At 42.2% G+C, this 14,957-nt stretch overlaps 1 protein-coding gene across 2 annotated transcripts in view; it reads left to right on the forward strand.

Moving 5' to 3' along the window:
- PTPRG (protein tyrosine phosphatase, receptor type G) overlaps positions 1 to 14,957 on the forward strand; it is a 374,849-nt gene that overhangs the window by 234,275 nt on the left and 125,617 nt on the right. For both annotated transcript variants that reach the window (XM_046899760.1, NM_001397431.1), the window contains one exon: positions 12,988 to 13,083. In XM_046899760.1, coding sequence (XP_046755716.1) covers positions 12,988 to 13,083 — 96 coding nt within the window. The remainder of the gene's footprint in view (positions 1 to 12,987; positions 13,084 to 14,957) is intronic.

A 14,957-nucleotide genomic window follows, 5' to 3' on the forward strand; every position in this document is an offset into this window, starting at 1 on the left:
TCCAAATGTGGGTATTTTCTCAGTGACTCGTGGGAATGTGTGCCTTCTGATATCGATCCCAGTGAGCAAAATAAAGTATCGGTACATTGTATGACCTGGTATGTCCTTCACATCAAGAAAACTGAGTTTGGAGGGAGCAGGACAGCTGCTGGAATGTCTGCTGCCCCTGCTAGCCGTGATGATGAAGTGCTTTGTGAAGAAGGGCCGGGAGAGTCTTCAATATTTGATTCAGAGCAGTGAAATTAATAGGGTCTCTCTTCTACTTGGCCACTTAATTGCAAAAGATCTTGGATGGATGGATGGACAGACTGATGGACGGACAGATGGATGTAAAATCTTTGAGAACTCGAGTGAGAATCAAGTTTTGATGAAACTGCTCAATGTGCTCTATAGTTATTATAGGGGACCAACATGTTATATGCAGGCATGCACACAAAGCAGTATCATGCAAGTCGTTTTCTAGTTTAGCTATGGTTAAAAAGAAGACTGTGTGTGCATATAGTGTCATTGAGCATATATTGTTAAGTAATGAACGTTGGATTAGTTAATGGCACTCAGGGAAGCATTTCTGGATCCCTTAGAGATAGTTCTCTGAACTCAAGTTCAGTGCTTAGCAGTAGCAAAGTGACAAATAGGAATATTAGAAATTATTGTGAAAATAATAGGAGCAATGGGAAAAAATCTTTACTTTTGGTACCTATGGCTCACTGTGCAACCTGGGAAGACGGTCATAATTCTGAATGTAGTTCGATCTGCTCAGAGCAGCAGCATGGGAAGCTACCACAGCCTACTTAGACATCGCCTAAATCTTCATCAGCCCTTTAGGGTGAGAAATATGGATTCTGTCTCTTTGTCTGTCCTTTTCTTCCTCCACTTATTTCTTTTCTTATCTCTTCTTTCCTTCTGTTTAAAACCGGTCTGGCACGTGAGCCCCGACACACTCCCTTGCACAGCACTGCTGTGATCCCCTGATCAGCGAGGCAGGGAAAAGCTGTGCCCAGTGCCACCTGGCAGGCGCTTGCCAGGTGTTGTAGTGGCTGATAACAGCCTCTTCTCTGCCTGTTTTTCACAGCAGTGAAGTTGCAGGTAGCAGTCGCAGAAGCTGTTATCTGACTGTGCGTTTCTTTCTTTTCTGCTGTTACATTTGATCTGCAGAAATGAGGACTGGAGTCCAGACCAGTTTTTGATAATCTTGTCTGTTTTTCTGAAGAATAGTTGTCACTACATTTTATGTCTTCTGAAGATTGTCCTTATTATAAAAACTCGTTCATTAACAGAGAGGGGGATGGGGCCTATGATGAAAGTCAAAGACTTAATTGCTTATGCTTGTGATTCTTTGTTTTCCATACTGTTGTTATTTGTATCCTATATCTTTAATGTAAGGTTATAAAGATGTTTGAATTGTTAGCGTTGCCGTGGAGTCTGAGTCTCAACTCTGGGTTTGTCTGTTTAGTGTTACATAAAGAGAGGGTCACATTAACCTCTTAGCCTGTGGCTCTGCTTAACTCTATTTTATTAACTTGAGTGAACCAAAATATTGGATGCCTTTTCCCCTTGACTCATGGGCTCTGCTGCTGGAGGGCAAAATGAGGCAGCGGGTCACTGGTGGGTACCATGATGAGAACAGGGCAGTTCAACTCCCTCAAGATCAAATATTTGACATTACAGCTGTCGGATTCAGATCGTATTCACCGCCTTTCCTCCACAGCTGTGAAAGCAAGATGCATAATTTTGTTAGGTGAATATGGGGATTATTGAGTAAACACAGGATTTTCTTATCTAGGCTTTAATTATGAACCTGCAATATTTCTGTCATAAATTGACCTGAAAGACTTCTCTTAGGGAAGCATTAGCATTAGATGCTGACAGCATTTGGAGTGTGTGTGACAGGGGATGCTGTGGAAGGAAACCAAGCGTGCTGGATTAAAGAAAGCTGGCTAGGGTGGAAGAGGAAAAACCAATAAAAATTGCAGTGGGATTTGAGCCACCTATCAGAGACAGCAGACCCTCACCTTCTGCTTCTTCAGGCACTGATACCAGGGTGCACAGGTGGTGCCTGGACCCAGTGTAGGATCTGGCCTTCAGAACATGCCCCATGCTGTGCGTATTTTGTGCATCTGGTGAGGCAGACTCTATTGTTCTCTCTTTGAAATGCCCCCGGGATCAAGCAATAGCATATCAGTGACTTTCACTAGCTGGTGAGGAAATAGTTGTTTTCTTAAAACTGGGTGTTTTGGAATATCCTCTCTGACTGTGCACAACTGGGTGGTTGGTTATGATCAAGGATGTGTGGTTAGAGCTCTGTTTGCCCCTTGTTTTGTTGCTGCATAGTTCACTGTACAGTTTTTTCTGAGATACCTTTCTGGATTTAATCTCCTTTCAATATTTGAGTGCTGTATATGCTCACCTTCTTAACTTTTATTGCAATAGCAGGAGAGTTTAAATTTAAATCAAAGCTTTAAATTTAATTCTGGTTTTTGAGTCGTCGTGTTATATTTGAACAATGTTTGGCAGCACCTTGTTGACCAAGGCTGAGATTTATGCAAGTAGTGTTATCTCAGATTTGTCATTCATAATACATTTTGCTACAAAAAGGTTAAATAAAAGAAGTATAACTTTCACAGAACATAATGTTATAAACAGACTTCTAAATGAATTAGTGATTTATAGGTTAATATTTGAATTTTTAACTTCAGTGCCACACTTTTAATATATTTCAGGCTTTCTTGATCCAAAGCTTACTTTATATTCTGAAGGTGTGCAATTGTTTGCTGTAATCTCAAGAGAAGATAAGCATGACATCTGGTTCACACCTGTGGTTTTAGGGATAAGAGCATAGCTGCTTTATGTATTATTCAGGGCACTCTGTTGAAACTGCAAGGAATTTGACTCTTTGAGGCCCTTTGTCCCTCGCTTTTTATACTTGCCTAAAGTAAACATGAAATATAGGAGTCTTCTCGCAGTGGGTATTGAATAGAGTATTTATTCCAACCTATGCCTGCTGCCAGAAGGGAAATTAGTTATGCAGGTTAATTATCAGATTTATGATATAGACTTCACACGTGCAACTCCAATATTTCAGAGGTAACATTGAGGCATTTCACGCTGCCGCAGAACAATGCCAGAAGTCAATGGATACACCTATACAGGTGTGTGTTTCTGGCACAGGCAGTGCCCTTCCTGCCCGCCTCAGCCCCACCAGTGGGGGGAACACTCGTGTGTTTTGTGTTAGGGGAGAGGTGCACCGTTTTGCATTTCTAGATTCTGTGTATGGTTGCAGGCATGAACCAACCATCTGGGCTGGTGGAGGCAGCAACGGCATGAGCAAGAATGGATTTGGTTGGGCACTTCTAGAACCAAAGCCAACTCAAATACAGAGAAAAGTCAACAGCTGTAATACTGAAAACCAGAACTCGCTGTTTTTTACCAGGTGAACTGTTCCACTGTGAGATGCTATAGCTTAAGTGCTTTCTGTGTGAACTAGGATTGAAATGTGACTCAGCTTTTGACTTCTGTTTATCATGAAAACGAAGAGGAGAGGGAAGGGACGAAGCTGACATAGAGCCTGGCTGGGCAGGGACACAACTGTGCACACCTCCCACAAAGAGTATAGTGAAAACTGTACCAAAGCAAAGCCTGTAAAATTTGGACTCAAATACCGATTGGGTAGCACTGCTGTGTTCATCGGGAGTCTGAAGAAGTTTGAAGTGCTTTTCTTTCAAGATCAGTGAGCCTTAAAAAATGTGAAGAGTTAAAGCACAGAGGTTGTTTTATTTATATTACATAAGGTGATGCCAAGGGAGCAGCAGGTTCAGAGGCGCCAGGGGAGTCTCAAGCTGGCATCTGCAGGCAGGTACCGGTGTGCGAGCGTTGGGAGAGGATGAGGGTTAGATTTGTGTTTCTGCTTCATGGGCATGGAAGAATAACTTTGACATTTAGCAAAGAATGTGTTCGCAAATGGGTTTGCAGATGTGGCAGTGGACAAGGCTTTAAGTTAAAAAGGTTATGCAATTTCTAGAGCTTTAGCCTTTCTGCCAATTTTTGCTGCTTGCTTGGATATTTTGCTTCTTGCTTTGTTGAAGTCCTCTTATTTTTGGTTTGCTGCCCTCAGTATGGAATCATGTCCTTAATGAGCTGAGGCCAACAGCATGGTGTGTGTGCCTGTGCACAGGGTCACGAAGTCAGAAAGTTTTCCTAGTTCCTTGACACTGCAGATCAGATGGGTGCAGACTTCACTTTTGACTCAGGTGAAACAAAGGGGTCAGAAAAGCTACACAGCATACTGAAAACTTGGGACTGTGCATACAGAAATACTACATGCAAAGTTTTCCAAGAGACATTTAGGCAGTTGGGTAGGCAGCCCAGGGGAGGGTGGAATTTCAGTTTGAGACATGACTTTTGGGAAGGCTGTAGTGTACTCTCTCCTTGCATATTATGACTATTTGAGAGACCTGAAGTAAAACACCCCAGTTGAACAGTTGCATTGGAAACAATCCCTGTGATGTTAAAATTGTGATTGTGTTGGCTAGGGGTGCCCTGGCAGCAGGGCTGCTCCACCTTGCTCCAGCAATCTGCAAGTCTGCTCTGGGACTTCTGGTGCTGAGCACCCTGCTTGCTTTGTCAGAGAAAAGCAGTCTTGTGGATTATGATGCTGCCTTAAATAGATGCATATTCTGCAAAATACGGGAAACCCATTTTATTTTTACCCTCTGTTATGAAGCCCTGCAAGTAAGCACTTGTCATGGGCTAGTTCTGCAGTGGTTGCCCATACAGTTTGCAGCTCATAAACAAAAATAACTCCACAAGTGCACAGCCCAGAGGACTTTACATCCCCTTCGAGATAGGAATGGCCTTTCTCCCAGCAAAATGCTTCTGAAAATGTGCCCCATCTGCTGCATGGCTTTGAATCCAGAGATGCAACGAAACTATAAATATCTCAAAATTTGTTCTGAGGCATTTTGAAGATCATCAAACCTCGTGGAAGAGCTCTCCTTCTCCCATTAAAATAAAAAATAAGTAAGAAAACAAAACCAAAAACCAAGACCAAATAAACCACACAGGATGTTCTGAATTCCACAGTACAAGAAGAATAATCTGCACGAAGATGTAAGCTCTCAGAGGAATGAGTACTTGTGCTACTGCATCTTTTAAAGTGAATGGTATATGAAATTGTATTAATCACACATGCTCGGAAGAGTGTGCTTTTGTGGGGTTTATTTTTAAAGTGCAGCTCCTTTATTTTCCCCAAAGAGCACCAGACTGTTTCTGCAAGAAAATCCCAGCAGTTCTATCCATGCAGGCAACGCTTATTTATGTTTAAGGAAGTAAATGGATTCCTTAAAGAAAAGCTGAAGTATGGACAATCTGGGTATTTTGGAGCCTGAAACTCTTTCTTCAGTAGTTCTCTTTATAGGAGGACCATGGGAAATGGATGAAGAGCTCTGTACCAGCCACTGCTGGGCTGAGTTCAGAGCTGTTCTGTTCAGTCAGCCCATCCTGTTTGTTTTCAGTTGCTGTGGCATTTGGTGTGTAGCCACTTCCTAAATTGCCTGTTTCAGTTTTTCGCTCCTGCCAGCATTTAAGTACTGCTTCTAATTTTTCCACTTGGACAGCTTTAGAAAGTAAAGTTGTTTCTCCCTGAAAGCAGAGTCTCCACATTGCACATTCCTGCACACACGCTCTCACCATCCCGGTTGAAATATGCCATATTCGCGTTGGGTCCGGACAAAAGCTACTGTGGGTGAGTCTCAGAAATAATAAATAAATCCAAAAGCCTCCAGCAGAGTCAGAATGCAGCAGTGAATTTAAAGACCAGTGCAAGACCTCAGCTTGTGTCCGTGAGCCTGGGAGGAGGCCCTCGGGGTACGTGGTTGCAGCTCTCTGCAGTAGATGTCTGGTCTGAGCACCAGCGTCAGCATCAGATATCACAGAATCTCAGAATCATTTTGGTTGGAAAAGACCTATGAGATCACCAACTCCAACCCCAAACCATCCCACCGTGCTCACTGACCACGTCCCTCAGTGCCACATCTCCATGGTTCTTTAACACCTCCAGAAAGGGTGACTCCACCATCTCCCTGGGCAGGCTGTGCCAGTGCCTCACCGCTCTTTTGGAGACAAAATTGTTTCTAATGGCCAGCTTGAATGAGCTGTTGGTGTTGGTTTCAAGAGGCAATGCTCCGTCTCCATGAGGTGCATGACCCTCCCTTACTGCAATATCACGCAAACGAACAACACTGTGGTGATGGTACTTGATGGTGAATCACAGTGAAGGTCATCTGGGATTCACTCAGTTCCAGGCCTTTGAACTTGAAGCAAAATACCACACGTCAGGACCCCGCTAGGAAGTGCAAGAATGAGCAGCACTGTGTGGTATAATCTTTTATCCCTTTTGTGTGTGTGTGTGTTTACATAATTGTATTGGTTTCCTTCCATCCCTAGGATGTGTAATTGGCATCCTTTTTACAAACTGAGCCCTCTGTTGTACCCCCATCCAGAAAAGGAATCCCCTAAATTTTCTGAGTCCAGCAAGGAACTGGGATGTATTTGGATGCACAGGAATACTTGCCACAGGATGGATGATTTGTTAAAACATTTTTAGGACGTGAGAAGAGGAAGAAAGGTTCAATTATGCTCATTATGCTTCAGTTCTTGTTTATATCAGCATTAAAGTGTTAGTGTTATGATTTCTTGTGTTTGGAAGGAGGTCAGATATGAAACGCTTGTTTCAAGGAAGAGGAGCAGCAATGAGAGGCACTGCGTGGTGAGGTAATAACCACAGCTCTGTAATTCAGGGGTCCTGTGTGTTGTGAAAGAGACGACTTACTGCTGATTTCTTGTTGGTTTTGAATGATTTATAACATTTTACTTGTGGCAGAGTGTTGCAATCTATGTTGTCATGGAAATTCTATTGAATTTATAGTTCCATTTATCCAAAACGATTTTCCAGACTTCATTTCATGGTGAATCATATGGCTGTTACTCAGAGTACAAAGCAATTGCAAAAAAGTTTCATCTTATGGAAAGCATAAACACTGAAACCGTTATTTTCATATTATGGAAATACAAATGAATGCAACATACATCTTGTTAGCATCAAATATGCCTTCATTGTGTAATGACTTTGTATACACATGAGAGTGGATTTTCTTGTTTGGGACAGAAGCAGGCCTGAGGGGTATTTATTTCTGGAAGGAGACATCAGGGAAGTTTCTGGCTTGCCAAGGTAATTCTCTCTTAACATTCAGGGCTTAGCACGCCGGATACTGAGTCATATGGCCCCCATCCAGCCGTGCATTTAAGCACATGGCAGTCCTGCTAGTGCTGCTCTGCTCTTCCTATGGGGCTGTTGTGAGACCTGCCCAGCGCTGGGGGCAGGACATGGGGTGACAGGTGGCAAGGGCTAGGAAATTCCTCAGCCTCACCTTTATTCATAGCATAGATGCACCCGCTGTGTTGTTTGTAGACAATAATGAAGCAATAATTAATGCTTAATGCTAAAAGAAAAAGACTAAATGGAAATTTATCATGCTTCTAAGACATGTGAACATGTAAATTGAGTTGAATTGTTATTTTGCTCATATGATCTCTGCTCTTCCTGTTGTTTCAACTCCTTTCGTTTTCTCAGCCCAGCATTGTCTTCATTATCAAGTCATAATTATTTTAGGGCAGAGACCTTGTCTGACTCTTTGTTTTGCAATTTACCCAGCACCCTCTTAGACTCTGTAAAATACTAGGTTATGACATTCAAAATACATCTCTGTACCTGCCTAACTGTAGTTAAAAATTCACTGATGAATAATAGACTAGGCAGGAAAAACATGCCATTATCTGCTCCTGTTCAGCTTTATCTTTTAGAAAGAATGCGGCGTACTCTATTTTATTACATCAAGCTCTGGTAGGAGAAATGGAAAACATCACGATTCGCTTTCCCTTCTCCCCTCTGTCTTTTCTGAACAGATTCAGAATATGTTATAAATGATAAGTTGGGGGTTTTTGTTGCGTTTTTTTTATTATTTTTTAAGAGAATATAATGAGAAGCCAAACATCAGACTTGATTGCTCCCATCTCATACTCCTGCAGACACACCGACTGCAGGACAGTACCTCGGAATGTTCAGAGCTGCAGTGAAGATTACGTTATGTCTGTAGGAAGTTTTTATTCCAGTCAAATGGATCACGTCGTCTAGTTCACTGTGCACATGTCCAAAGCAGACATAAGTTACATACGGGCTTTCAGTTAAGAAAATTCACATACGATTCATAATGTTAGCACAGATTTTGGTGGGTTTTGTTTTCTGACAGAGAGGTTTTAAATCCAGCTGTGTAAGTGGCCAAGGATGATTTATTCTTATAGTACAAGGAGTAGAGGTGCTAAGAGTTAGTGTATTCATTGTTGAACCCCTTCGTTTAGAGGAAAGACTTCACATTGTTTGTTTCAGCTCTCTGCAAGGATTTGAGCGTACCTGCTTATTCCTGTGCCCTTTGCTTGTGTGAAAGTACTCTGTCTCTAAACATAATAAACCACATCGCTGTTGTCCCTGCATCTTACCGCCTGATTCATCAAGAAATTGGCTGGCCTATAAAACTTTTTTTTCCTCTCTAAATTGCATGGTAGCCCTTGGATTGCTGGAAGGAAATGAGCAGAAAGCTAATTCTGATGATCTTTTTCCTTCCACCAGAATTCCTGATCCTATTGAATATTCTGTACTCCACATCTGTGACAGCACAATGAGCCTTTGTTCATTTTTTAATCTAAAGAGAAATCTGCCGTGGGAGGTTGCACAGGGTGATAGCAGCCCAATTTAAAAGTCTCAATTATTTATTTTTAAAATACTTGGCATCTGTCTATGGAAAATTTACTTGCTTGCTTTCCAGTCTCCTAGAATTGCTTTGAACTCGTGCACATCTTCTGGGATCTATCAAATGCTCATTGTGGCTTTTCTCTCGTAAGTGCTGAATGAGTTTAGCCATGATAGTCTGCATCGGGATATAAACTTTCTGTCTTTGTAATGGGGCAATAAGAGGCATGGTGATTTCTGTCTGCATGCCCGTCCTGCCAAGCAGGGAAGGAGCATCTGAGCAGAGAGAGCCCAGGACACTTTATTTGTGGACAGGCGTTGGGCAGAAGTTGTTCATGTGACGTGTGCTCCATTTTTGCAAGCTGGTGATGGTTCGTAGGGAGCATTGACTTATTCAAACGGCAATCGCACTTGAAATCAGAACTGATCTCTGATGGGCACTGCTTTTCATAATGCACATGTGCATTTTGGACAGCCAGTCTTTGTAAGACCAGCGTGGTAGCAAACCAGTTCTGAGTCAAAATCCAAAAACCTCTAAATGGAGCCCAGATGTTATTGGGGTATACCACATTTCTGTGAAGTTTGGCAGAACGTGTTTGAAGAAAGGTGTTTGTGCAGGAATAGGCTGACCCGAGCAGGAGAGAACTGCTGCCCTATGGCACAGTGCAGGGCTGCAGGTGGGTAGTAGGAGCATGGAGGCAATGCGCTCCAGGCTGGGAAACGATTCAGGTGTTGGATGCGTGTGCTGTATTTGTTTGTGGAAGAGTTGTTGCCTGGAAAAATGCCTGCAGTGCTTGGAAACAGTAACAGCTGGGCATATTTCTGGATAGAAAAGAGTAGAAAACAAGACGTGGTTTTGTAGGGTGACTGCAATTATCTCCTGGGTTATGGCAGAGTGAGGGTTTTTTTTTTGCTAATCCTCTGTTTTAAGGCACTTGTGACATTCTGAAGATTTTCCCCTTCAGTGAAATTTTTTCAGGCTTAATCTCAGCTGTACAGCAAATCTCTCTCAAGTTTGAGTGAAAACAATTCCTCTCTTTCAGAGTGTGAAGAGTGTCAAAGCATAAAGTTTTTCCATTAGAAGCAAGCTTTGCCCTCCCCTTGCCTTGGTGAAGCTCTGTAACTGCGGTCGTCGTCGGTAGAATTTCAGGATGGAGAGAGTCATCCTGCAATAAAAGCGCCTTTATGTGCCTCGTGCAGGTCTCTTTCAGCTTAGCCTTATCACAACACTGAAATTTTCAGGTTGCTTGGGCACTTCCTTTTTTTTTTGTAATAGATCTTCACAAGGTACATGCTTGCTGCATCGCTGCGATTAAGAAAGCCCATGTAAGCCTTTCCTGGCCTTGTTAGCTGTAGCTGGGCTAGATATGAAAGACTGATAAATCTAATATATTGTGCCATAGTGAACAGGGCTCTTGTGCCCCCTGGGACCTGTGCTACTGGAAGGCGATTTGGAGCACTGACAGCAGAGAAGTGAGGAGCAGAGCGTTCTGATTGCAGTCAGTGTCATGCTGAAGAAACTAGAAAGGCATTGCAGGCTTTCCATGGGTAAGGGATTCAGAGCCATTGAAAAAGATAGATTTTTTAAATCCTGGAAATTAGAAGCTGTGAAATCATACATAGAAACGTGCGAAGCAACAGCTTACAGTGATGAAGTCAGGCAGCGACAGGATTCAGGTTGGATGTGCAAGCTTGGATGATTCTCCATTATGCATTTCACAAATAACGTATCATAATAAGATCCAAATTTTCATTAGTTTGAATGCTCCTTTGTTGTATTCTGAACTACTGCTTTGAATGTACCAGGCAGAGACAGTAGAAGTCATTTATATGCAAAGTGCACCACACATTGTATATACTAATTATATAATAAGGAGTTATAATGGAAATTTTCCGGCGTGTTTAGGCCACTTAAGTATGCAGTGAAATTAATTTTATGGCTAACTGTCTTATTCCTGATTTGTACTTAAAGAATGTTATGCCATCCATGGAAAATACTAAACAAAGTGTCTACCTATAAATGCATGCAAGATTATATGTATTATGTAGAAAAGAACAGAAATGTTAGGTACATTTGTGTTTTATTGTGAATTGTGGGGAAACAGACGAGGCTGCGTTATGGGAGAGAACAATGTGGGATTACACAGTCAGAAAATTGGCATAATACCAATGCTCAGGTGTCCACGTATGGCTCCTTGAGCAGCTTGAGCCGTGCAGCTTTGAGGATGTAACTTCATCATCTTCTTAACATTGTTTTTGCAGTGTGCGCGTGTGTAAATTCTGTAATAGCCATTCCTGGGAGGTTCTACTCCTAGAATGTTCCTTCTAGCTGTATGAACGAGTAAGGAAGCTGCTGTATGACAGATGACGATAATTTTTCATACAAGACAGTTCCCCTTGACTTGATGGATGCAGGGAGAGGAACCACGTTCCCTGGAAAAGCACCAGGGAGCAGCGGGAAAACGTTTCAATGTGTTTGGTAATCAAGGCAGAGTGTGGTTCTTGATTAGTCTCTGAAATTGCACTGCTGAGACGAGCGATGTGAATTAAGCGCTTTTTTACCAAAGCCCTTTGCACTGCTATCCAAAAGTGTATTGTAAAAATTAATTTCCTTAAAATGCCGCGAGCAAAATTGATCCAAAATGACTTTGGCATATGCTGAACTCACTCAGTGATACTTTTCTTCATAAGCTCCTGTGAGGGCTATATACTGAGGTATTTTATATCAGGTATACCTAATTTTAGGCTTTATTTTAAAGGGGAGTAAAATGTAATTTGCAAGTGTTTCGTGAGCTTCTGTCTGCGCCGACTTAATTGCAGTCTGAGCAATCCCACCTGAAACAATCAGTTTGTAATTTCTGCATCAGTGATCAGTGGCATCTCAGCCTGCATGCGTGCAAAGCACGAGTTAGGACCTGGAGGCAGCACCAACTTGGTGAGATATTGCCGGCATCCCGGTGTGTGCTGCGAGTGCACTGGGAATAGGGAGGCCGAAGCGGGGGGAGAAAATTGCTTTCCAATTTTATGAAGCTAGAGTGAGTGCCAGATGATATTTTTCCCTTTTTTTCTTTTTTTCTTTTCGTGAGCAGTTTGGAGTGTGGGCTTATTTTATCCTCCTGCTGGAAAAAGTACCTCCACCTCTGAAGAGACCCATCTTCATCTTGGCCTTCCTTCTGTATGATGATGTTTTATTAGGTATATAGGTGCTTTGCCAGTATTATACGTTACAGGCAGGATATAGGGCCGGAAGCCTGTGAATCAGTAAAAATGAGTGGGTCCACATTTGAGAGAGATGAAAGGATATCATCTCATCTGGCCATACACAGGATCTCAGAATGTGGGAGAAGCACTTGTGTTTGTGAAGAAGGCAGGATTTCTCATGCACTGCCATCTTAGAAAAGCCCCAGCTGGTGCCGTCAGTGGGTTTGCCTGCAGACAGACTTGCAGGAGGGAGCGATGCCAAGCAAAGTGCCAGGAGACATGGGCAGCCCAAGCAGACCTATAGCTGCGTTTGGCTGCACTGTGGGACTGTTCCTCATCACCCAGTAACGATGTGAAAATTGCCCTCAATAGTGCAATTTATTATTTGTCCAAAATGACATCAGAATATCCATTTTTGTCTCACTTTATACTTGTTGTTTTGCACTAAAGCTTTGGAAGTAGAAGCTGTAAAATGAAGTCAGAAAGAATTCTGACCCAAACTGATAGTCCTGAATATCAGAGGCTCATGAAAATGCATTGCTACAGAGGCACACTTTTATCTTACAAATTGCTTTAGGAGTAAAGGAATATCTCTAAACACTGAAATCGTTTTCAAAAATTCTCTATGGTTTTTGAGATAAAAATGTCTAGCACATTTAGCGGAACAGGAGATGAGCCTGCATTGAAAAAAGAAATGAAGAGATCCTGGCAAAGAAAGCACAAAGTTTGCCATCCAAACTGACTGGCCATACTGTTTATCCTTTGGTTTGTTATTAAAATGCATTGCGTCGACTCTGTTCCCTGGTTACTGTCCCAGTAGGGCGGCCGTGCTATTAATCAAGATGCTACTTAAACAATATTGTTCAGCAGAATTCCTCTATCTCCGTTTCATAACACTGGCTTTATGTATGGCCTATATGCACTACCTCACCTGAAAGCTGGATGAATCAACGCTGACGTAATTTTGTTGTTTTTAATTTTTACAGATGCAGATTTACTTCTACAATCCCGATGACTTTGACAGTTTTGGAACAGCAGTTCTAGAAAACAGGGAAGTAGGAGCCATGGCCGTGTTTTTTCAAGTAAGTTTAAACAAGGGCTATATCCATAAACCAAAGCTTTCACCAAGTGCTGTTTAATTCATTGAATTGTTTCGGGTTTAATGGATGCATCTGTTTTCTTGTTCCTACCTGTCTAAGTGAAAAATATTTCATATTGTCTATGTGTGATTTAAAATGTAAATAAGCATATTTAGAAATGTAATGAAGAATTTTGCATCAATTGTTCTGATTTTATAGCCGCTTTACAGATGCAGCTTGGAGAACACATTTATCATGGAACTTCCTTCACTGCTGAAGCACATTGCTCGGGTCCCCAGAATACTAACAAACTGCCATGAACTGATTCTGCGTAGAGAAAACTTAAAATTCAAACATAGCTTGGGAGAAAATTAATCAATACGTTTCATCAATCTTATCTGCAGCAGCTTCTTCTAAATTGTCATAGTAACAAGTTCCTGAGCAGACCTGGTTTCCAAATGAGTGAATTTATGCATTCCCTTTTTTGAAATGCATCCTCAAGAGCGTGAATGCTCAGTGAGCTCATCTGTTGGTTCAGGGTACAGCCTGCTGATCATGGTGGAGGGCAGGTCAGGTCACCTGGTGGTGGTGCTCAGCAGTGTGGGGTTGAGTCAGGTTTGTCCTCATACTGACATAAGGGTGAGTTGAATGGAGTGAGTTGGAGCAACTCCATACCAACAAGCTGAGGAGAAATTTCTTCTCAGGAAGAGTGGTGAGGAATTGGAATAGACTGCCTAGGGAGGTGGCAGAGGTGCTCAAGAAAAGAGTGGATGTGGCACTGCGTGACATAGTTTAGAGCAGTCACAGGCATGGGTTGACAGTTGGACTTGGTGATCTTGGTGGTCTTTCCAACCTTGATGATTCTATGACAAGCTTCCCAAACTAATAAGTAGCTAATGAAGATTTTGAAGTAATTCGAGGTGTTGCTTTTTCAAAGGAGAGAAGATGAGGGAGGGAAGAGCAAGGGAATACATCAGTCCTTTGTGAGGTTTCACACTAGTTCTGACTGTGGGAGAAAATGATCCTACTGTTATGTCTGTGAAGTCGAATTAAAAAGAACATGCAAGTACCCATATGTAAATACCTCCCTTCTCTATGATGTTAGAGTGACAGGCGTGACTTTACTGCTTAAATTAAATAAGGTTGTCTTTTTCTGTGTCGCTGCCTTTGATCAAAAGCTTTGATAAGGATAAAAGGGCGAATCTTTGTGTTGCATACCTTGCTGCAACTCTGCTGACATCAGGCTAGTAGAAGTAGGCGGCACGTTGAAATCATCACTGCTGATTTCTGAGCGCTTCTGTGGTGTTTCATGTTAGAGTGAGGTTGGTGGAGCTGTGATAATTTACAGTGGCATAGCAGGATGTTTCCCCAGACTTGTTAATGGTGAGGTGCTGGGGGAAGGGTTGGGCAAATTGAATTTGGCCTGACATGACAACAGTTTAGAAATAGAACAACCGAAGTCACTGTTGTGTGATTTATGTCATGATGAAGAGCGGCACACTGTGTGTGTACGGTGTCAAAAGGGGCATGTGCTATGTCACAGTGTGCAATACACGTTGCAGCATAGTGAGTCTGGAATTTAATTGCCTGAATTTAATTGCAATTTAGTGCCCGAATACGCTTCACGTGGGCTGCATGAAATGCTGCCCCATGTGACAACGTTTCCTGGTCTGCATGTGACATTTCTGCCAAAAAAAAAAAAAGCCAGTTTTTCAAGGGTCTTAACAACAAGTGGGACCCCCCCCCACAAAGCCAGGTGCTGTATTACCAAGCATCCCACTTTGCACAATTTTGAGGGAGCCATTGAACTCACTAAAAATACCCTAAAACAGTCTGTAATTCTGTTCAAGAAAAAAAAATATATTTGATTGTAAGAG

This window comes from Gallus gallus, chromosome 12, assembly GCF_016699485.2.
Source record: "Gallus gallus isolate bGalGal1 chromosome 12, bGalGal1.mat.broiler.GRCg7b, whole genome shotgun sequence".
Taxonomy (NCBI): Eukaryota; Metazoa; Chordata; class Aves; order Galliformes; family Phasianidae; genus Gallus; species Gallus gallus.